This window comes from Phyllobates terribilis, unplaced genomic scaffold, assembly GCF_046119375.1.
Source record: "Phyllobates terribilis strain yellow unplaced genomic scaffold, ASM4611937v1 Scaffold_12__6_contigs__length_324123572, whole genome shotgun sequence".
Lineage (NCBI taxonomy): Eukaryota > Metazoa > Chordata > Amphibia > Anura > Dendrobatidae > Phyllobates > Phyllobates terribilis.
The window spans coordinates 202,067,568-202,092,511 of record NW_027362772.1 but is presented as its reverse complement, the minus strand read 5'-3'; the positions used below and the strand labels follow the sequence as shown (position 1 = coordinate 202,092,511).

Sequence of the window (24,944 nt, the reverse complement as noted above, 5' to 3'; positions counted from 1 at the left end):
TAAGTACCACAGGTTTGAGGAGAGATACATGGAAGGAGTTAGGGATTCGTAAGTTGGCCGGGAGTTTCAATTTATAGGCCACCGGGTTGATCTGACTGATGACCTCCAGTGGACCGATGAACCGAGGCCCTAACTTATAGGAAGGGATCTTGAGCCGGACATATTTGGACGAGAGCCAGACTTTATCCCCAGGGCGGAATTGAGGAGGGTCCAGACGTTTTTTGTCAGCGTGTCTTTTCATACGCTCGGATGACAGAAGGAGTGCGGACCGGGTACTCTCCCATATGGAGGAAAATTTGTTAACAAGAGATTCCGCAGCCGGATTGTCCACCGAGGTGGAGACGGGAAACGGGATCCGAGGATGCTGACCGTAGACTACAAAAAACGGGGATTTGGAGGAAGACTCGCTCTCGTGATTGTTGTACGAGAATTCGGCCCATGGCAGGAGATCCACCCAGTCAGAATGGTGGGCATTAACGAAGTGCCGAAGGTAACTGGTCAGGTTCTGATTGATCCGCTCCACTTGACCATTAGACTGTGGGTGGTAAGCGGAGGAGAAGTCCAGGGTGACGTCCAGCAATTTACAAGTGGCTCTCCAGAAACGGGAAGTGAACTGTACTCCTCGATCCGACACGATGTGACGGGGCAGGCCATGAAGACGGAAGATGTGGCGGATAAAGTCTTTAGCCAGCTCGGGTGCAGACGGAAGACCTGGCAGTGGAATGAAGTGAGCCATCTTGGAAAAGCGGTCAGCGACCACCCAAATGACCGTACAACCGGCAGAGACGGGCAGATCAGTTATGAAGTCCATCGCTATATGCTGCCAGGGGGCAGCAGGTACTGGCAGAGGTAGGAGGCGGCCGGCCGGCAGGTGTCTCGGAACTTTGTTGCGGGCGCAGGACACACAGGCAGAAACAAAGTCAATTACATCCTTGTGCAGGTTAGGCCACCAGTAGTGCCGGGTAATAAGCTGGAGGGTCTTTTTCTGACCGGCGTGGCCAGCTAGTTTAGACGAATGACCCCAGTGTAGGATCTTCTCCCGATCAGGTACTGGTACGAACGTCTTACCAGGAGGAAGACGATTTAGACTCACGGGAGCCACCTGCATTACTCTGGCGGGATCGATGATGTGTTTCGGATCCTCCTCGAGATCAGACACCAGAAAGGATCGAGACAAGGCGTCCGCCTTGACGTTTTTGTCAGCCGGGCGAAAATGAAGGACAAAATCAAAACGAGCAAAAAACAAGGACCACCGGGCTTGGCGCGGGTTAAGTCTCTGGGCATGCTGGAGGTAAGCCAAGTTCTTGTGGTCAGTGTAAATTATTACCGGGTGAAGAGCCCCCTCGAGCAGGTAACGCCACTCCTCCAATGCCAGTTTGATGGCCAATAACTCTCGGTCTCCTATGGAATAATTGCGCTCTGAGGAGGAGAAGAGTTTTGAGAAGAAGCCACAAGTTACCATCCTCCCGGAAGATGATTTTTGAGTGAGTACTGCTCCGGCTCCAGAGGAGGAGGCGTCAACTTCCAGGAAGAACTGCTTGTTGCCATCTGGGCGATGCAGCACCGGGGCGGAAGAGAAGGCCTGTTTAAGGGAAAGAAAGGCCTCCTCTGCTTCGGGTGGCCACTCTTTGGGATTAGTACCTTTACGGGTGAGCGCAGAAATTGGGGCCGTCCGGGAAGAGAAGTGTGGTATGAAGAGGCGGTAGTAGTTGGCGAAGCCCAAGAATCGCTGAATGGCCTTCAACCCCTCCGGTCGGGGCCATTTCTCGATGGCAGAGTTTCTCAGGATCCATTTGTAGGCCGGTCTGAGAGATAATGTAGCCCAGAAACGGAAGCGAGGTCTGCTCAAAGAGGCACTTCTCAAATTTAGCGTAGAGATGGTTCTGCCTTAGCCTGAGCAGGACCTGACGAACGTCCCTCCGGTGAGTCTGGAGATCCGGAGAGAAGACCAAGATGTCGTCCAGGTACACCACTACGCAGGAGTAGAGAAGGTCCCGGAAGATGTCATTGACCAACTCTTGAAAGACGGCAGGAGCGTTACAGAGACCAAAGGGCATTACCAGGTATTCATAGTGGCCGTCCCGGGTGTTGAATGCCGTCTTCCATTCATCCCCCTGACGAATACGAACCAGGTTGTACGCCCCACGAAGGTCCAGTTTGGTGAAGATCCTAGCCCCCCTCAGGCGATCAAATAATTCTGGAATGAGCGGAAGGGGGTACTTATTCTTCACCGTGATCAGGTTTAGGCCTCTATAGTCTATACAGGGACGGAGAGAGCCGTCCTTCTTTTTGACGAAAAAGAAGCCTGCTCCCGCCGGGGAGGTAGATTTCCGGATGAATCCTCTGGCCAGATTCTCCTCAATATATTCGGACATTGACCGGGTCTCAGCAGCGGATAAAGGATAGATACGCCCACGGGGAGGAGTAGTACCGGGTAGCAGATCGATGGGACAGTCGTATGGTCTATGTGGTGGTAATGTCTCTGCCTCCTTTTTATTAAAGAAATCTGCATAAGACCAATAAGGAATCGGAAGTCCAGGTAGATTAGCTGGGGTAGGAGAAGGACGGACGGGATGGACGGGAACCAGGCAGGTTTTATGACAGTCTTGTCCCCAGCGAAGGACCTCTCCGGTTTGCCAGTCTAGCACGGGTGCATGTCTCTGGAGCCAGGGTAGACCTAGCAAGAGGGCGTGAGAGAGTCCAGGCAGAACATGAAAGGAGATACTTTCAGAATGCAGCATTCCCACCTGCAGGGTAATGGATTCGGTGATGAGTTGAATGGGGCGAGGTAAGAGGCCCCCATCCACGGCAGCGACAGACAAGGGTACAGCCAGAGGTTTGGTGGGGATGCGGTATTTCTCAACCAGGGACTGTGAAATAAGGTTCCCGGCTGCTCCAGAGTCAAGTTGGGCTAGTTCGAAATAACGGTTCTCCCCGTAGATGATCGAAACAGACAACAGCAGGGATGGAGAGGATTTATTCTTGTCTAGGTGGACCTCTCTGAGCGAACCTAGACACAGGCGTTTCCCGACCTCTCCGGGCAGGCACGGATCCGGTGCTCCTTACTGCCACAGTAGAAGCAGCTCCCCTCGGCACGGCGTGAGTCCTGACGGGTTTTGACCATCTTGGTCTGGTCGACCTGCATAGGCTCAGGAGAGTGTACCTGGGGAGAGACGGAGGGAATGACGGGTTTCTGGAAAGTAGGAGCTAAACGTGGAATCCTTCTCTCACGGGTGACCTCTTTGGCACGCTCTTGGAACCGTAGGTCAATCCGGGTGGCAAGGGTTATTAGATCATCGAGAGAGGTAGGAATGTCCCGACCAGCAAGTTCATCTTTAATACGACCGGACAGACCCTCCCAGAAGACGGATACCAGAGCGTCGTTATCCCAGGCCAGCTCCGAGGCAAGGGTGCGGAACCGAATGGCATATTGGCCCACGGTGAGACCCTCCTGACGGAGGCGTAGCAGAGAGGATGCGGATGAGGTCCTCCGTCCGGGTTCGTCGAAGACTTTCCGGAAAGCCGAGAGAAAAGCAGGCAAGTTGGACACCAGGGGGTCTCCTCTCTCCCATAGAGGATTTAGCCAGGCCAGGGCCTCCCCGGTGAGATGGGACATGATAAAGGCAATTTTGGCCCGGTCGGAATTAAACTGATGGGACAAAAGTTCAAAGTGCAGGGTGCACTGATTTATGAAGCCCCGAGCCTGGACGGGGTCGCCTCCGAAGCGAGGAGGTGCAGAGAGCCGGGGTCCGGGGTAGGATACCATAGTATTAGTGGGCAGCGGAGCTGCCGGATTGCAAGATATGGCACTGGCGGAGGTTGTTGGTGGATCAGACAGAGTGTTCAGGCGAGTATTAACATTCCGCAGGTGACCCAGGATGGCCTCCTGTTGGGACCTCTGACGGGACAGTTCAAGACAGAGGTCCGAGAGCGAGGGAGCTTGGGTGCCACCGGGTTCCATGGCCCGAGCAAACTGTAACGGGTCCAGGAGGCGGAACCTCTGAGCTACTATACAAGGGGGCGGCCCTTGTAAGGGAGCGGGTGGCAGTCTCTGGGTAAGGGGTAGGTACGACCTGTGATGGCAGAGCCTCCGGGTAGGCTAGCAGGCAGATGGTAGATGTGTGCTCCCAGGTGAGCAAGCGAGAGTCTCTGGAATAGCAGGTGGTCACGGCACGTGACGGCGGAACCTCCGGGCTGGCAGGCAGGTAGGTAACGGAGAAGCGCTCCCAGGTGAGCGGGCAAGCTGGTCCATAGACAGACTGACCGGAGTTGTAAGGCAGACCGTCGGACCTCAGGCAAGCAGGCAGGTAGCTGATGTGCGCTCCCAGGTGAGCGGACAAGTTGGTCCTTAGACAGACTGACCGGAGTTGTAAGGCAGACCGTCGGACCTCAGGCAGGCAGGCAGGTAACAAGTATTCAGGCAGGAATCAGGCAGGTAACTAGCAGGAAACTGGCAGGTAACTGGCAGGTAACTGGCAGGTAACTGGCAACGGGACCTGAGGGCTGAAGCACAGGTGAGACACAGGTGCAAACAACATTGCTCGGGCACCTCCATTTTGGAGGAGGTGCCTTATATATGATGAAGTCCTCCGGCCATTGGCCGGGGACTCCTTAGGACGGCGCGCGCGGCCCCTTTAAGAGGAGGGGAGCGCGCGCGCGCCCTAAGCACAGGGGCCGGGAAGGAGCGCGCGCTGAGAACAGAGCAGGAGGAGGACGCCGGGAAGGAGCGCGCGCTGACAACAGAGCGGGGGGAAGACGCCGGGCATGGAGCAGAGCGGTGAGGGGAGCAGCGTCCCTGCCTAGCAGAGGGCAGGGACGCCGGCACTACATTATTGCTGTATTTAGTGAAAATATTGGTCTCTTATGGAGCTCAACCTACGGCTGACCTTCAGACAGGGACAGAGATGAGAGCAATGGGGGACTTGAGCAAACCCCTTGCTGTCATAGTAACCCCATAGGTACCCCATGTCACGAGTGCCAACATGCATTCAATTTAAGCGCTCGTCAGGGATTGACAGTAGAGTTTAAATTGTTAACAGCTGGGTTCGAAACTTGGCTCCAGCTGTAGCTGCTGAGAGACAGATGCCGGCTATGAGGCTATGAAACATCGCCATGTCTAGAGGGAGCTTAACTCCTGAATCCCCTCCACACATGCAGACATCTTCTTGGGATGTTACCACCATAATGCGGAAGGGGTTAATGTTCTTTGGTGCTCATAAGAGCAGCCATAATTTGGTAGTCATTAATCATTAAGCTGTCTTTTTTCCCACTGAATAACCCCCATGTCTCAAACTGTCTTGGAAATGCAATCCCCTCATCTCCTCTGGCTAGGTCATAAATATCAGATAGGTGGGAGACCCCAACACCTGGCCCCCACTGATCAGATTTTTCAGCTGCAGCGGGATGTAAAAAGTGAACATAGCCAGAACAGCACAGCCAGGCTCACCCTGTAATGGCAGCTGGAGAGAACTGCAGCTCACCTACACTTCTATTTGATAAAGAAGCAATAGTGCATTAAAACGTGTTGTAATTGTAAGGTCATTAACTAATAAACAAGAACTTCTACCAATATATACTATGGATTGCTTCTACTTTAATCTTCTGGATCTCTGCACCCACAACATGGCCTATTGCTGCAGGGAGTGAAACAACAAACTAGAAACATCTCACTATTGGCTACCATTACACAGATTATTTCTCACTGGGACAAACCTTTCAATTTAAAAGGGAGTCTCAACACGGAATGACTGTTGAAACCAAGTACAGGTACTCTGTGTACCCTTAGTGTGACCAAATATTTAAAAGGGACAGTCCGCACGGGATAACTGTGTAAACCAAGTACAGGTGCTCGGTGCATCACAGCGGGGCCAATCATCTAAATACACCTTCCCACCTGCTGGTTTCCTTCCATCTCCACCCTTCTCTGGCTCTATGAAGCCAGAGCTGTCAAGGAAGGGGGGGTGTAGGGGTGGAGATTGAGAGAAAACAAGCAGGTGGGAAGGTGTATATAAAGGACTGGCCCCGCTGTGAAGCACCGAGCTGTGGCACTTCGTTTGAAAAGTCATTCTGTGCTGATTGATTCCCTTTAAGCTTCTTATTATTTAAGTGGTTGAAAAATACTGGTGTTATTTTATTTTTTTGGACATTGAGGTCTGTGAAGAGGATGTGTTAGTTTCTCCCCTGCTGGATGCCTGCTTATGATTGGTCAAACTCATGCAGGTGAAGAAAAACACGCCCCCAGAGACAAATCTATGGTAACTATGCATCGGTGTTTCCCTAACTCCAGTCCTCACAGCCCCCCAAACAGATCATGTTTTCAGGATTTTCTTAGTGTTGCACATGTGATGGAACTATTATCAAGGTATAAGAAATTGCAACATCTTCTTTTACCTGTGTAATACTAAGGAAATCCTGGAAACATGATCTGTTGGGGGAAGTGAAGGAAAGGTTTGGAAAACATTGCTATAAATTAACTATAACATAAATTTTAACCTAAACTTTACAATCTAATATCCGTGCAACAGAAAGGAGAAATTAAAACTTTGTCCTACTCAGCTCTGTGACCACTATTCCATGATGTAGCCTGCTTAACATGGACAAATTGGTGAAAGATCCTCTTTAAAAGACGTTCAACAGTCTGACCATATGAATTGTAAGTTGTTTTCCCATACAAATTAATAGGATCATTGTTTTCATCGTTTTTTTTTTTTAGAGCTCTTTCCAGCAAATTTTTTTGGAGTGGACATGCTAAAAAAACAGTGTAAAAAGACACAGTGTGAAAATAGCTTTAAAAAGTAAGCCTAATTCTTACCTTATCCTCTAATAAATCACGAAAGATTGAATTCATGACAACATTGTTATTATCAGTAGTGCTGCACTGAATGTATGAACCTTAATTGCACTGGAACCAAAAATGTCAGTTTTATTACACGCGTTGAACTGCAAATCAAAGATGTCAACCAGTAATAGGAAAGAACTTCTAAGTCAAGCCAGTGTGACATAGACAAATGCCAGGCCTTGTGTTCGAGTACCTAGGTTGGAATCAATTGCCAGGTTTAAAAGCAAAGCAGCTGAAATTGCCAACTTAAGAGTAATTTCATCCACCAGATTTATATAAAAAAAAATAAAAAAACACTCTAGAATAAAAAGGTAAAACTCATACTTCTCCATTCTACTGGATCAACTTACTACTTTGGCTGACAAACTGGAGTGGATTTTTTTTATGGAAAATGCTTTGTGTGAAACCACCATATAGCACCTATTTAATCATAAATTAGGCTGAACAGATCAAAGCAGTCATAATATTATTCGTCAAGCTAAAATATGCATTTGGATGGTTTCTGTTATGTATAAGTATGCAGGCATAAGTGGCCAGCATTTAGAATTCCAGTCTTGGACTTGCCGCCATGCAGATTAGCCACCCATCAATGGCCAGGTGCATTTGTTAACATTTCATAAAGGGGCGAACCTGCCGGATATTTTATTGTAGTTCACCTTCTGGTTTCTTAAATATAGTAGCTGAGCGAGATGAAGTTCTGCATCCAGGCTTTGATCTTAAACTGAGACAAGAGCAGGTGGAAGAAAGTGACGATTTTAGGATCTTTCCAGAAGAATGTACAATCCTAGATACAAGCATCGTACCATTCTTTGTTCATAGGCAAGGTGGATACGAAGAAACAGGTCATTCTGATATCAATCTGTAGTCCTTCTCTACCGCAGTCCTCTCATAATCTACTCCATCTAATCCACCGCTTGCACCTTGACTTAAAACCAGACAGGTAGGGGCGTCATCCAGGGACACTCCCTGCTTCTCACGTTCTTTCATTAGTTGTTCTGTCAATTCTACACTTTCATATCTCACCAGTTGTAAACGTAGAAAGCCATCATCATGTTCCTTATACCTGAAAACAGACAAAAAAAAAAGATCTGTTGCATTTTACTTCTTTATATATCAGAATTAATAAGTCCAACTGCAGATGTAGATTTAGTCACTATATCTCTAGATAACGCATATAGGCCACAGTAGTGGTATTGCTGCATATACAGAAAATGGAAGTATACTCGAGACTACAGAACAGGAGAAGGACTTGGGTATTCTGGTTACAAGTAAGCTGCGCAGCAGTACTCAATGTCAGGAAGCAGCCGCAAAAGCAAACAAGATTTTAGGATGTATAAAAAGAGAAATAAAATCTCTCATCCCAATGTATTATTACTAGTGGTGGTGCAAATCTATTCACATGAAATGGAAAAGAGGGATTTTTGGTACTCACCTTAAAATCTCTTTCTTGGAGCCTTCATTGGGGGACACAGGACCATGGGTGTATGCTGCTGTCGCTAGGAGGTTGACACTATGCAAAAAAAGGAAAATGGCTCCTCCTCCGCAGTATGAACCCGCCTACAGGCACCAAGCTCACCAGTTAGTGGTTAGAGCAGTAGGAGACGCACAAAATAACCAACTATGTAATGCCCAACAGGGCACAATCGTGAAAAACTAAACAAGATGCCCAACAGGGCCAACAGGACATATGTCCAAACACAGGGAGGGTGCTGTGTCCCCCAATGAAGGCTCCAAGAAAGAGATTTTACGGTGAGTACCAAAAATCCCTCTTTCTCTATCGCTTCATTGGGGGACACAGGACCATGGGACGTCCCAAAGCAGTCCCTTGGGTGGGAAGAACAGAAGATAGTCACAGACTAGGTCAGACTTCGGCAACTGCCGCCTGCAGGACCTTCCGTCCAAGACTGGCATCAGCCGAAGAATAAGTGTGGAGTTTGTAAAACCTTGAAAAGGTGTGAAGAGAAGACCACGTTGCGGCCTTGCAGATTTGAGAGGCCGAAGCCTGATGGCGGACCGCCCAAGAGGCCCCCACCGCCCTCGTGGAGTGAGCCCTTACCCCGGGAGGGGGAGATTTGCCCGAGATGCGATGTGCCTCCAAGATGGTCGAACGTATCCAACGGGCGATGGTTGACTTGGAAGCAGGGAGACCCTTGCGATGCCCCTCAGGGATGACAAAAAGGGGCATCCGAGCGCCAAAAGGAGGCCGTTCTGGAAAGGTACACACCTAGAGCTCTGACCAGGTCCAGTTTGCGCAGGGACTTCTCCCGTGGGTGCACTGGAGCAGGGCAGAAGGAAGGCAAAACAATGTCCTCATTGATGTGAAAAGCAGAAACCACCTTTGGTAAAAAGGAAGGCACCGGCCTGAGCACTACTTTGTCTTGATGGAATGCCAGAAAAGGCGACCGACAATAGAGTGCTGCGAGTTCTGCGACCCTTCTAATAGAGGTAACAGCCACCAGAAAAGCCACCTTCCAGGAAAGAAGAGAGGCTGGAATGTCCTGAATGGGTTCAAACGGAGGCTGTTGTAGGACGGTTAGGACCATATTAACGTTCCATGGTTCCACTGGAGGGCGGTAGGGAGGCGCCAGGTGGGCCACCCCTTGTAGAAAGGTCCTGACCTGAGGACAGCTAGCTAAGTTACATTGGAATAGAATGGACAAGGCCGAAACTTGGCCCTTGAGAGTGCTGAGAGATAGTCCCGCCTCTAGGCCGGACTGAAGAAAGGCCAAAATGACTGGTAAAGAAAAGGACATAGAAGTAAGCTGATGCTGTTCGCAGTGATGAAAAAAGGCTCTCCAAGTTCTGTGGTATATGTGACTCGCCCCCTGGGCCAAGGGGCACCCGGAACCGGGCTTCTGGGGGTCGTAGTATCCGTGGCGGTGACCCGGTCCGTGGCTCAGGGTGGTCAGGCCGATGGCGGTATTTTGTGGGGGTTTTAGGTTAATTGTCCGACTACGCCACAAGAGGATTGCGGTCAGTGCGGACCGCCGCTGCAAGGCAGACCGCTGGGGCTGATGGTGTATGCAGCTGAGGTAGTGTGACTCCCCACGGGAAGAGTACAGCCCCAGGGCAGAGAATGTGGATGATGGGAGTGATGGTGCGCGGGCGTCCCAGCACTAGTAGTGCTGGTGCGGCGATGAAGCACAGAGACGTGGGGTTGCAGTTCAAGTTCTTTACTCACAGTTCTTTATGTCCCAAGTCATTCCGCGGGCAATGACTGCCCAAGCCGTGCTGCGTCCACCAGGCAGGGGGCTCGGTCAACCCCCAGGCAATTCCAGAGTGTGTCACAGGACTCCCTTCTACTCCTTTCTCTGGCCGTGCCCCACCAGTGACACTACGTCTGTCCAGCTCCCGCGGGCCTTCTCTTGGGAGGGCTTCGTGCTCACCTCCCTGACCCTACGTGGTATGCCTTTCTAGTAGGTGTAGTGAGGGGTCGCACCAAGATATGATCGCGACCGCCGGTCCTTGGCTGAGGATTAGTCGCCTCCACCAACTTGGGATCCGGTACCCTGTTCTGCCAACCCGTCACCCGCAATCTCCTGGGCCTTTGGGGTTCCTTCTGCCTTCGTGTCTCTGGGCCTCTCTTGGTGTTCTGTTCCTTTCTTCCTTTCCTTTCTGTTCCTGTCTTTTCTGCTGGCTCTGGCCTCACAGGCTAGGCCCGCCTCCGGAGCAGAGCTCCACAGAGGCCCTGCTCTGTCACTTCCTCCCTCAGACTGAACTAACCACTGTCCTAAGATGGTGCCCGCCTTATATACCTCCCTCTCTGTGTACGAGCCCAGGTGACTTGCAACCAATGGGCTCCTACCTATGCCCAGAGACCCAACCTCTATCTGCTCCTACATCACTGGGTTTTCCTCCCCCCTCCCCACTCCAGCCAGGGACAGATGCTGTCGTGCCTGCACTTCTGTCTAGTGGGAGCACCGTTGAGCTGTCCCTCGGAAATGGGGTGTGTGTGATGCATGCAGCTTACTGAGTCTTGGTCTACACTCCATCCTTACCCGGGAGTGGAATATCACACCTCTGGTCTGAGGTGCAATACCCCTGTAGCGGCCGAACCCTCGGGGCGCTACATATGCGTGAGGTAGCGGGTTTTCTGGCGTTAATAAGGGTCTGAATGATATTGTCAGTAAAGCCCGCCATCTTTAACACCGCGGCCTCAACGGCCATACCATTAAACTCAGAGAACGAGAACTCTGATGAAGAATAGGACCCTGAGAGAGGAGGTCCGGACGGTCTGGTAGTCTCCAGGGGGAGTCGACAAGCAGATTTACCAGATCTGCGTACCAGACTCGTCTGGGCCAATCTGGGGCTACTAGAAGAACTGGTACTCCCTCTGTCTTGACCTTCTTGATGACTCGAGGGATCAGAGGTAGAGGTGGAAAGAGATAGGGCAGTTGGAACTGTGACCATGATATGACTAGCGCGTCCTGGGCGATTGCTAGCGGATCATGGGACCAGGCTACAAAGGCCGGAACCTTGTGGTTTAACCGGAACGCCATGAGGTCGACGTCTGGTGTGCCCCACCGTAAGCAGATTTGGTGAAACACCTCGGGATGGAGAGACCATTCTCCTGAGGCGAGGCCCTGCCGACTGAGAAAGTCGGCCACCCAGTTGTCGACCCCTGGAATGTGGACTGCTGAGATTGCCGGGACCATCTTCTCGGCCCAAAGTAGCACTCTTGCCACCTCCTTTAGGACGGGCTTGCTGCGCGTTCCTCCCTGATGGTTTAGGTATGCCACAGCTGTGGCATTGTCCGATTGTACACGGACTGGGAACCCTGCCAGGATCTTCTGCCAGTGAAGCAATGCCAGGTAAATCGCCCTTATCTCCAGAATGTTGATGGGGAGAGCGACTTCGTGGGGGCTCCACTGGCCTTGGACCGTGTGCTGTAGAAAGACTGCCCCACAACCGATGAGACTGGCATCGGTCGTGACCACCTGCCAGCGAAGCGGAAGGAATGATCTCCCGAGTCTGAATGAAGAAGGGCGGGACCACCAGGTTAGTGACCGTCTTACTTGGCAAGGCAACTTGATGCGTTGATCTAGAGATGACGGTTTCCTGTCCCAAGCTGAGAGAAGGGCTAGTTAAAGGGAGCGGGTATGGAACTGGGCAAAAGGAACTGCCTCCATGGCTGCTACCATCTTTCCCAGGACACTCATGCATAGGCGAAGGGAGTGTGGACCTGAGTGGGAGAGGATATGGATTCCCTGTCGTAGGGAGTTCATCTTTTCCCTTGGAAGGAGGACCCGGGCACGGGTCGTGTCAAACTGCATCCCTAGGAAGGTTAAGCGTTGGGACGGGATCAGGGAGGATTTGTCCGTGTTGATCAGCTAGCCTTAACCGGGAGAGAGTGTTCAAAGTGATCTGGAGACTGTAGAGACAGTCCCTGAACGTGGGGCCTTTGATTAACAGGTCGTCGAGGTAGGGTATGATCACAATTACCCTTGTTCGAAGAATGGCCATAACTGTCACCATCACCTTCGTGAAAACCCTCGGGGCCGTGGCGAGACCGAAGGGGAGGGCAGTGAACTGGTAATGCGCGTTCTTGAAGGAAAAGCGTAGGAAACTCTGATGTGACGCGCAGATTGGGATGTGGAGGTATGCATACTGAATGTCCACTGAACATAGATATTCCCCGGCCTCCATTGAGGCAATTACCGACCTGAGGGACTCCATCCTGAACTGTCGGATGCGTACATGTCGGTTTAGCTGTTTGAGGTCCAGAATCGGACGTAGTGAGCCGTCCTTTTTTGGGACGACGAAGAGATTTGAGTAAAAACCGGAAAACCTTTCCTGAACGGGAACCGGGACTATGACTCCTGAGCGTAGAAGAGTAGTGATGGCTTCGAGAAAACCGGGAAGCAGAGATGGTTGTGGGGGGCGGGACCTGAGGAAACGTGATGGTGGGCTGGAATCGAACTCTATTTTGTAGCCGGAAGTCACAATTTCTTTGACCCAGGCATCCTCTATTGCCGGGAGCCAAGAATCTGTGAATAGGAGGAGACGGCCGCCCACCCTGGGAGAGGTCCCAAGTGGGAGTGACCCGTCATGTTGAGGAAAACCTGTTGGATCGAGATCCAGAGGACTTGGAAGAGCGACTCCTTGGGCGCCAGTTAGGCGTGGGCCTAAAGGAGGGTTTACGACTGTCCCGCTGTGCTGGAGTACGGTCCTGTTGAGAGGAGGAGTTCGGTTGAGTGAACTGACGAAAGGACCAGAACTGAAGGGGACGTCTCCTAGGAAAAGGGAGTTTGGGTCTGGGCTGGTGGAGGGAGGTGCTCTTACCCCCAGTAGCATCAGAGATGATCTGATCTAGCTTGGAGCCAAACAGCCTGGAACCTTGAATGGGAAGCCGGGTCGGCGTTCCAGGCTTTAAAGCCAAAGAATTCTACGTAAGGCAACGAGATTACTGGAAACCCGGGCTGAGCATGCAGCGCAGTCGAGGGACGCCGTAAGCAGATATTTCCCGGCGTGGCTGATTTGTTCGGCTAAGTCAGCTAGATCGTCCGGGGAGGCTCCTGCTAGGATGCCCTGTCTGAGCTGTTTGGCCCATGCGGACACCGCTTTTGATACCCAAGTTGAGGCGAAGGAAGGGCAAAGAGAGGTGCCCGCAGCCTCAAAGGCTGACTTAGAGAGGGCCTCAACTTGTCTATCCGTGGTATCCTTAAGGGAGGAACCATCCGGAAGAGACAGTACCGTCTTGGCGGAAAGGCGAGAGACGGGAGGATCCACAGATGGTGACTCCGCCCATTTGCTGACAAGGTCGTTGTTAAATGGGTATAGGACGTTTAGCTGTTTCTTTCCTGTAAAGCGCTTTTCTGGATGCGGCCACTGCTTTTGAAAAACGCTGTCAAATTCTGCATGGTTAGAAAAAGTGCGTGCGGGACGCTTAATCTTTTTGAAGGAAACTGAGTAGTCCCGGGATGGGCTCTGTAACATGCAGAGTCTGATTGACAGCCGTTATAAGGCTGTCTATCATGTCCTGGACCTTGGAATGCTGGTCAGAGTCTGAATCTGAAGCCGAGTCAGATCCCGGGGTGATCTCCGGGGAGGAGGTGTGAGACGCAGGGAGCATCTTGGAGTCTGGAGAGCTGGAGGATGAGCTTGCGTGAATCCGTTTCTGAGAACGTGCCGTCCGTCTGCCCCTGTGAGGAGGGGGCAGGGGTGCCTGCGAATCGTCTGTGGGGACGTTCGGAGCGCTGGTGGCCGTGGATAACATAGGCAAACGTTCTGGCAAGCGTTCTAAGACCTGCACCAGAGAATGAGAAACCTTGGTGAGGTCAGAGACAGACTGTGACATAGCAACAGCCCACTCCGGAGGGGAGGGGGTTGCCACGTCCTGAGCGGCGGGGGGATGTTGGGGTGCCAGCATGGCAGGTTTGCAGGTCGAGCAGAAGGCCGTAGTGAGACCCGCGGGCCACTTAGTACCGCAAAGAGCACAGGCGTAGTATGTGACAATGTGAGAGGGGCGGACTGAGGGCTCCCTGGGTTTGGGCATATGTGCCTGACCAGGGATACTGCAGAGGGGAGCGCTGTGAGAAGTGAGGAATCGGGGGCTTGTGTGCGGACAGAGCCTACCCGATCCTGTGGAAAAGCGGTCCCGTGTCCCCCTGAAGGCTCCGAAGGAGAGGTAGGAGCTGGTCGCAGTAGGTGCCGACGGAGTAGGGAGCTGCGAGTGGCGGAGCGATGGCGTCGGTGCAGGGACGCTCGTTGATAACGGAGCGCGCGGGGCTCCGATAGGCAGATGGGAAGGGAGGCGGGCTTGAGAGGCCCTCCGATGATAGGTCCGCGGAAAGGCATGAGGGCGTGACGGAAGCATCACTATGCCCCTCGGTCCTGATTGGTCAAAAAGGAGGGGGCGGATGGACGTCAGAGCGGGACCGCCCACAGGACACGCCCCCCGTCGGAGAAAAAGCGCGGCAGATTTGTCGCGCGAAAGGGGGAAGAAGGAGGAAGTGGCCCAGGGAAGCACTGTTAAGCGCCATGTTTGGAGGGAGGGAGGGGGGGGGGGGGAAGAGGGCCGGGGGCTGGTACCTGCAGTTGAGAGTCAGTAGCTGAGTCCGGTAATCGTCCGTTCCTTTCACCTCCTGAGGATGGTCTCAGGATGCCTTCCTGGATAGGAGGGGATCCTGGGTTTTCCTTCTTCCCGCACTGTCCAGTCCTGGACAGTGCAGGAGACGGTGTCAACCCCAGACAACTGGGGGAAGGTCACCCGCAGGGACCACCGTCTCCCTCCCAGGCCGCTCCGAGAAGGGGGCTGGGGTGGGGATCAGGCTAGGACTGGCCACCGATCTCACCCTGAAACACCCTAAGGTGACAGGGGATAAGTCCTGCCCAGCGGGTCCGAGAGTGGGCGATGTAGGGGTAGCCACATTGCTCTCTCGGTCGCTAGTGGGTTAACAGGGGACGCAATGTGCCCTGTTAGCCTGAAGAGCTGTATCTGAAAGAGAAAAAACAAACATTAATAAAACACAAAAGGGTTGGATCAGAAGGATCCAGGTCTACCTCTTACAGACACTAAGCTTAAACTGGTGAGCTTGGTGCCTGTAGGCGGGTGCATACTGCGGAGGAGGAGCCATTTTCCTTTTTTTGCATAGTGTCAACCTCCTAGCGACAGCAGCATACACCCATGGTCCTGTGTCCCCCAATGAAGCGATAGAGAAAAGTAGTAATCCCTTTGACCTGACAGCATCAGCGGTTCTGGAACAACATCACACCACAACAATGACATCCCACCAGGTGGGGCTAATCAAATAAATGGCTGCAAGCGCCGTTAGGTAATAGGCAATACTTCACACCAACTCAAATTATTACCCCTTTCTAAGCCACATATAAGGCCACATCTAAAATATGGGCTCTACATTCTGAAAAGGATATTGGGAAGTTAGAGTTGGTTCAAATGCAACAACTAGATTATTACAAGGGATGGAAGGCCTCTCATATGATGAGAGGTTGGAAGAGTTGGGCTTGTTTAGCTGAGAAAAACGACGCCTCAGAGGAGATCTAATTTACGTATATGAATAAACATGTGTGATCAATACAAAAGTACTGGCACATGACTTATTCCTTAAAAGACCATACTAAGGACCAAGGGGCAGTCATTACGTATGAAGGAAAAGCGATCCTGGCAGCTAAATAGGAAAGGGTTCTTTACAGTCAGAGCAGTCAGACTGTGGAATGCCGACCACGAGAGGTAGTGATGGCAGACACTATAGCCCCAATTTAACACCACCAGCGCTGTTCGCGCTGGTCTTGATTTGAGGGTGTGCTGCAGTCAGAGGAGTCTGATTCATTAAGTGGCTAGTGGGCTCTCATGATTTGGCCAATTTGTGTGCCAAGCATAACAGTAACACAGTCCAAATCTAACATATTCAATGCCTGCATATATCTTGGTGCTTACAGAGGTATATGCGGTATTCTTTTGTTTGTATACTTATTCTTACGTCATTGTTGTTGTTTTTTTTTCCACAATTTTTGAAAACTCGCACCAAATACGGCAATGTGGTATAAGCACAGTATAGCGTGGACACGTCAGAGTTATTAGATTACATGATACCTGAATCGGGGGTGTCCAGAAGGCCACTTGAAATGATGCTTCTTACGCAAGTGAACAGTAAGGTTATTTCCACGAGTGAAGCATTTTTCACAAACGTGACATTTATACCTGGGAGCGGAATCTCCCTTAGGAAAGAAAAAACAGCTTATAAATAGAGAAATATAAAAACTGTGTTTAAAGAGAAGCTGCCTTAAACTAAATGTCAAACTATGAAAATAAACTGTGTCAGCTGTCCTCAGATGTATAAAAGAAAAAACCATAATTACATTCAGACATTTCTCAGTTACTCTTCATAACAGCCCCAGTGGAGCAGGAGTTACGATCATATTGGTCATCAGTAAAGGTTTCCCAGAAGCTGGTATAACCTGAGAATAAGCTAAATACACCAGCTGTAATGACCTGATCATAACCCCCAAATATGCTCTAAATGAATAAGATGCGAGTCACACTGCTGTGCCACATCAGGGCCCCTTGGGTTCTGCTGCAGGAGGAGAGGTAGCCATCCATATGCAATTCGTTCCATTGCTATGGAGTTCTAAAAATTCCTGAGCACCCGGAGGGTGGAAATTAATGGCTCACTCTGGTTGAGTCATAGCTAACAGTTGGGTATCACAGAGGTCAGTTTTCAGTCTTTGTTTATTAATCACCTTGTAGTGGGTATACAGAGTAGAATTTTAATACTTGCAGACGGCTTATTGCACAATTAAAAAATTCCGGGCAAGAAATAAATAAATGGTCTGTCCTCATAAAGGACAGCTGCTATCAATATATACATCAATAATATGCTCTTAAAGGGAATCTGTCAGCGGGTTTTTGCTACCTCATCTGAGAGCAGCATGATGTAGGTAAAGAGAAGTTGAATCCAACGATGTATCACTTAGATTACTGCATGAAGCGGTTCTCACACAATCAGAGCTTTTAGATTTATCATGAAGCAGAGCTGAGAAAGCTAACCCCGCCCACACCAGGCTCTGTATATACATAGACAGTGAGTTGCCTATCACAGGATGGGGCGTGTCAGACCAGGGCTCACAGGACCAGCTAGTCACAGCAATGATAAACTCCTGGTGCTAAAACAATCACTGTAAGCAAACAAAACCTCACAGCTTGATAAGAGAGGCATCACTGAAATCTATGTTTTAACCTTTACATCATACTGTCTTCAGATTACATAGCAAAAATCTGCTGACAGATTCCCTTTTTATATCCAGTATAAACAACTGATTTTACTACTCTAAAAAGACAAAATATATTTTTTCTCAAATTCGGAAAAAATAAATTACCTCGTGAACTTTTCTGTAATGTGCTTTGACAGAGCACAGGGAGCGGGCACTGAAGCTACAGTCTTCATATTCACAGCAATAGGCGGGCAGCTTGCTGTGCGTGTCCAAATGCTTCCTCAGATCCACCAGATTCTTACAGCTGTAAGGAGGTAAGTGTTGGTACATAGATGAACAGATGATACGCGGCATTGAGCACATGTTTTCTGTGCAGCTTATTAAACCTGTGGGCTGTTTTTAGTCTCCTAAACTGCACCAGTATTACAGATTACCAGAAAAAGGCTTAGGTCTGTCCAGCACCAGAAACAAACAATTGAGGGATACCCTCAACACAAGCGTCTTATCGCACCCAGCTCCTGTCTATGCACAGCGCCAAACATCTCCCAAATCAGCTGCAACCGGCACAGACTGCTCTTCATCGGATTCACAACACGGTCACTTGTCCACAGAAGACCGAGAGTTTCTGCTGAGTGTAAACGTCTTTGTCTAGGGAAAGCTTTATTATTGGTGGCACTCAGGGGTATATTTGGAAATACCTTCCCAGCACCTAACGCTCCATTAGAGCAGCTTAGAAGAAATAAAACTGCTGACAGCTTAAAGTCCGCATACTGCTAATCTTCATGGAGACTTAGGCTGCGTGCACACGATGCGTTTTTCATGCGTTTATGCTGCGGAATTTCCGCAGCGGAAACGCATCAAAAACGCATGGTAATCCACACCCCATGGTCCCCAATGGCATTCCGCAATGTCAATGCACATGCTGCGGATTTTTCCGCAGCGTTTCTGCAGCGCTCATAAATCCGCAGCATGTTCATTAATTTTGCGGAAGAGCAGCGAATTGACTTGCATTGAGACGCATAGAATCCGAGTCTGTACATTTGTACAAGCGGATTTTATGCGTCTCTATGTGCGGATGGTACCCAGTTCTGGAGGAGAGAAGACTCTCATACAGACCTGGGTACCATTGTACCTGTAAAAAAAGAATAAAATAAAAAATAAAGTTTATATTCACCTGTCCGGCGGTTTCTCTCTGCTTGCCAGCAGCACTTCTCCTTCCAGGACCTGAGATGACGTCACGGTCATGTGACCGCAGGCTGTCTCGCGATGTGCCGGCAACCCGGAAGAAGCCAGGACGAGCGCTGCAGCACACGCCGGGGCATCGGGGGTGAGTATAGCTTTATTTTTTTTATTTTTACGGTCACACTGTATAAATCCATGCCGTTCGCATGGATTTATATAGTGTGACCTAGTTGTCAAGCACTTTCCATGTGATGCTATCGCCTGGAAAGTGCTTGTCAGTCCGCATGCGGAAACACATGCGTTAACGCATGTGGATACGCATGTATTCTGCAGGAAAAACGCATGCACAATCTGCATGCGTTTTTTCTGCCAGGGAGATGCACAAATGCTGCAGAAATTTTCTGCTTCATTTCTGCATCGTGGGCACATAACCTTATTAACAGCATTTGCTAGTCCAGGGGAAGTAAAAGAGGTTTTCCATTAAAGACAACTCCTTTAATATGAGAAGCACCAATCAAAGTTTTACAGGAGTAACTAAGCTTTTCATATACAAGTATTTTTTATAACATACAGTTATATGAAAAAGTTTGGGCACCCCTATTAATCTTAAGCTTAATGTTTTATAAAAATTGGTGTCTTTGCAACAGCTATTTCAGTTTGATATATGTAATAACTGTTGGACACAGTAATGTTTCTGGCTTGAAATGAGGTTTATTATACTAACAGAAAATGTGCAATCTGCATTCAAACAAAATTTGACAGGTGCATAAGTATGGGCACCTCACCAGAAAAGTGACATTAATATTTAGTAGATCCTCCTTTTGCAAAAATAACAGCCTCTAGTCGCTTCCTGTAGCTTTTAATGATTTCCTGGATCCTGGATGAAGGTATTTTTGACCATTCCTCTTTACAAAACAATTCCAGTTCAGTTACGTTTGATGGTCGCCGAGCATGGACAGCCCTCTTCAAATGATCCCACAGATGTTCAATGATATTCAGGTCTGGGGACTGGGATGGCCATTCCAGAACATTGTAATTGTTCCTCTGCATGAATGCCTGAGTAGATTTGGAGCGGTGTTTTGGATCATTGTCTTGCTGAAAGATCCATCCCCTGCGTAACTTCAACTTTGTCACTGAATCTTGAACATTATTGTCAAGAATCTGCTGATACTGAGTGGAATCCATGCGTCCCTCAACTTTAACAAGATTCCCGGTGCCGGCATTGGCCACACAGCCCCAAAGCATGATGGAACCTCCACCAAATTTTACTGTGGGTAGCAAGTGTTTTTCTTGGAATGCTGTGTTTTTTTGCCACTATGCATAACGCCTTTTTGTATGACCAAACAACTCAATCTTGGTTTCATCAGTCCACAGGACCTTCTTCCAAAAAGAAATTGGCTTCTCCAAATGTGCTTTTGCATACCTCAGCCGACTCTGTTTGTGGCGTGCTTGCAGAAACGGCTTCTTTCGCATCACTCTCCCATACAGCTTCTCCTTGTGCAAAGTGCGTTGTATAGTTGACTGATGCACAGTGACACCATCTGCAGCAAGTTGATGCTGCAGCTCTCTGGAGGTGGTCTGAGGATTGTCCTTGACTGATCTCACCATTCTTCTTCTCTGCCTTTCTGATGTTTTTCTAGGCCTGCCACTTCTGGCCTTAATAAGAACTGTCCCTGTGTTCTTCCATTTCCTTACTATGTACCTCAAAGTGGAAACTGACAGGTTAAATCTCTGAGACAGCTTTTTGTATCCTTCCCCTGAACAACTATGTTGAAAAATCTTTGTTTTCAGATCATTTGACAGTTGTTTTGAGGAGCCCATGATGCCACTCTTCAGAGGAGATTCAAACAGGAGAACAACTTGCAAGTGGCCACTTTAAGTAGCTTTTCTCATGATTGCATACACCTGGCTATGAAGTTCAAAGCTCAATGAGGTTACAAAACCAAAAAAAGTGCTTTAGTAAGTCAGTAAAAAGTAGGTAGGAGTATTTAAAACAAGAAAATTATAAGGGTGCCCATACTTATGCACCTGTCAAATTTTGTTTGAATGCAGATTGCACATTTTCTGTTAGTACAATAAACCTCATTTCAAGGCAGAAACATTACTGTGTCCAACAGTTATTACATATATCAAACTGAAATAGCGGTTGCAAAAACACCAATTTTTATAAAACATTAAGCTTAAGATTAATAGGGGTGCCCAAACTTTTTCATATAACTATACTTAAGACATTATTTTACTTCCTTCTCTCTCTAACACCATACGGCAGTGCCGTTTTATCTGCCTAGTTCATGCTCCTTTAGAAGCTGTTCTAAACTTCAGTTCTATCAAAAAACCTTATTCAAACGCCATTTACAAACACTTCCCTGCAGGAGCACGGGGGAGGGGGCAGAGCAGCTCACATGGGGAGTGCTTGTAAAAAAAGGCTTGAGTAAGGCCACGTTCACACGTTCAGTATTTTACCTCAGTATTTGTAAGTCAAAACCAGGAGTGGGTGATAAATACAGAAGTGGTGATGTGTTCCTATTATACTTTTCCTCTGATTGTTCCTCTCCTGGTTTTGGCTACAAATACGGATGTAAAATACTGACCAAATACTGAGAGTGTGAACGTGGTCTTAGGGTTTCTTGTCGGAGCAGCAGCTCAAAAGAGAATGAGCTAGGCAGTTAAAATCAGGGCTGTGGAGTTAGAGTCAGTATCCATTTCAGTGGAGTCGGTATAACATGGACCGACTCCTAAAATATATAATAAATTGGGTGCAGTAGTTGAACGCAGTTTGTGGGGAATATTTTTTCATAAGAATTTGGGAAAGTTATGAAATGTCCTATAAATGTCTGTCCTATTCCTGATCTAAGGCTCTAGGCTTTTAGTGGAGATGAAGCTGTGCTGCACTATATGTACATAAACACTATTTGCCAAAGGCAACAAAAACACCAACCTAAGACCTTAAAATATAACTTTTGACTAGTATAAAGGAATATAACTTTAAAAGTTTGCAGAGGACAGTATAACAACTAGCTAACTATCGAGGATCCATTGATCTCTCATTTCATCTATCTGTATGACTACTAAATATCCTAAGGTAAGAAAGGTGCGGCAGCTACCTATACTCTCCTATGCTTATGTATGACTTTTGTATACTGACTACTGCCATTAAAACAAAACAAAGAGCCTCCCCAACATGTTTCACCAGAGATCTGGTGTCATCAGCGGATAGAGGCACTGTACATGTACGACACATGTCGGGTCTCCCCCTTTTGGCACGGGCTCCAGTGATGAGCCGGCATCTTTTGGGCACATGACAGCTGATCCGTACAGCTGACATGTGCCCCTAACAGCCAACGGTGGAATCACGATCCACTCGTTACTGTTAACATGCTAAATGGCGCTGTCAATCTCTGACAGGGGCATTTAACACGGCTGCTCTGGAATGGCGCCACAAACCACGCCCATCGGTGCGCCCATCACATGATCGCGGGCCGCCGATGGGTTGGCATGACAACCCGGGGTCTGCAGGAGACCCTTGTGGTTGTCATAGCCAATCTGCTATGAGCACTTTTGTTACACATAGCAGGGCTGAAGTTATGTGTAACACAGGTGATCGGATGATCGCAGCTTCAAGTCTACCATGGAAACTATTGAAGCCAGTGAAAAGTAGAAAAAAACAGTATAATATATTTATTTATATATATATATATATATATTTATATATATATATATATATATTTATATATATATATATATATATATATATATATATATATATATATATATATATATATATATATATATATATATATATATATATATATATATATATATATACACACAGTACAGACCAAAAGTTTGGACACACCTTCTCATTTAAAGATTTTTCTGTATTTTCATGACTATGGAAATTGTACATTCACACTGAAGGCATCAAACCTATGAATTAACACATGTGGAATTATATACTTAACAAAAAAGTGTGAAACAACTGAAAATATGTCTTATATTCTAGGTTCTTCAAAGTAGCCACCTTTTGCTTTGATGACTGCTTTGCACACTCTTGGCATTCTCTTGATGAGCTTCAAGAGGTAGTCACCGGAAATGGTTTTCAAACAATCTTGAAGGAGTTCCCAGAGATGCTTAGCACTTGTTGGCCCTTTTGCCTTCACTCTGCGGTCCAGCTCACCCCAAACCATCTCGATATGGTTCAGGTCTGGTGACTGTGGAGGCCAGGTCATCTGTCGTAGCCCCCCATCACTCTCCTTCTTGGTCAAATAGCCCTTACACAGCCTGGAGGTGTGTATGAGGTCATTGTCCTGTTGAAAAATAAATGATGGTCCAACTAAACGCAAACCGGATGGAATAGCATGCCGCTGCAAGATGCTGTGGTAGCCATGCTGGTTCAGTATGCCTTCAATTTTGAATAAATCCCCAACAGTGTCACCAGCAAAGCACCCCCACACCATCACACCTCCTCCTCCATGCTTCACCGTGGGAACCAGGCATGTACAGTCCATCCGTTCACCTTTTCTGCGTCTCACAAAGACACGGTGGTTGGAACCAAAGATCTCAAATTTGGACTCATCAGACCAAAGCACAGATTTCCACTGGTCTAATGTCCATTCCTTGGGTTCTTTAGCCCAAACAAGCCTCTTCTGCTTGTTGCCTGTCCTTAGCAGTGGTTTCCTAGCAGCTATTTTACCATGAAGGCCTGCTGCACAAAGTCTCCTCTTAACAGTTGTTGTAGAGATGTGTCTGCTGCTAGAACTCTGTGTGGCATTGACCTGGTCTCTAATCTGAGCTGCTGTTAACCTGCGATTTCTGAGGCTGGTGACTCAGATAAACTTATCCTCAGAAGCAGAGGTGACTCTTGGTCTTCCTTTCCTGGGGCGGTCCTCATGCGAGCCAGTTTCTTTGTAGCGCTTGATGGTTTTTGCAACTGCACTTGGGGACACTTTGAAAGTTTCCCAATTTTTCGGACTGACTGACCTTCATTTCTTAAAGTAATGATGGCCACTCGTTTTTCTGTACTTAGCTGCTTTTTTCTTGCCATAATACAAATTCAAACAGTCTATTCAGTAGGACTATCAGCTGTGTATCCACCTGACTTCTGCACAACACAACTGATGGTCCCAACCCCATTTATAAGGCAAGAAATCTCACTTATTAAACCTAACAGGGCACACCTGTGAAGTGAAGACAATTTCCGGTGACTACCTCTTGAAGCTCATCAAGAGAATGCCAAGAGTGTGCAAAGCAGTCATCAAAGCAAAAGGTGGCTACTTTGAAGAACCTAGAATATAAGACATTTTCAGTTGTTTCACACTTTTTTGTTAAGTATATAATTCCACATGTGTTAATTCATAGTTTTGATGCCTTCAGTGTGAATGTACAATTTCCATAGTCATGAAAATACAGAAAAATCTTCAAATGAGGTGTGTCCAAACTTTTGGTCTGTACTATATATTTATATTACTCCCCTTTCGCCCCATTCAAAATAAAACAAAAAAATACACATATTTGGTATCGCTGTGTTCAGAATCACCCGATCAATCAATATAAAAAATAAATAATTTGATTGGTAAATGGTGTAATGAGAAAAAAAAAACGCCAGAACTGTGTTTTTTTGGTCACCACAACATTGCAATAAAACGCAATAACAGCGATCAAAACATCAGATCTACCCCAAAATGGTATAAAAAAAATGACGAGCTTTTTTTTTTTGGATTTTTTTTTCAGCACTTAAATAAAAAAAGAACCTATACATGTTTGGTATCCGGTACTGGTACGGACCTGGAGAATCATAATGGCAGGTCAGTTTTAGCATTTAGTAAACATGGTAAAAAAAAAACAAAAAAAAAACAAAACACAACAGTAGAATTGCACTTTTTTTTGAAATTTCACCGCATTTGGAATTCTTTCCTGTTTTCCAGTACATGGTATGGTGAAACCAATGGTGTTGTTCAAAAGTACAACTTGTCCCGCAAAAAATAAGCCATGGCAATATTAACCGGAAAATAAAAAAAAAGTTATGGTTCTGGGAAGAAGAGGAGCAAAACACAAAAGCACACAAATGGAAAATGGTCCAGGGGTGAAGGGGTTAAAAGAAGCCAGCCAGCTAATTTCAGGGAAGTCCAGCACCATGTTCTGTCATTCAAATGACAGAGAAGACGTCCACGTTTTAGGTTTGCCAGAGGGAGCTCTTTCTATGACAACTGTATAAATTACCAAGATGAGACAACTGCTTTAGTCATTAAAGGGG

At 48.0% G+C, this 24,944-nt stretch overlaps 1 protein-coding gene across 1 annotated transcript in view; it reads right to left on the bottom strand.

Moving 5' to 3' along the window:
• Nucleotides 1–6,896: 6,896 nt before the first annotated feature.
• HINFP (histone H4 transcription factor) overlaps nt 6,897–24,944 on the bottom strand; it is a 37,345-nt gene continuing 19,297 nt past the window's right edge. Inside the window, exons 7-9 of the mRNA XM_073656611.1 lie at nt 17,675–17,813; nt 16,392–16,516; nt 6,897–7,901 (exon numbers count right to left, since the gene is read on the bottom strand). Coding sequence (XP_073512712.1) covers nt 7,682–7,901; nt 16,392–16,516; nt 17,675–17,813 — 484 coding nt within the window. The 3' untranslated portion in view covers nt 6,897–7,681. The remainder of the gene's footprint in view (nt 7,902–16,391; nt 16,517–17,674; nt 17,814–24,944) is intronic.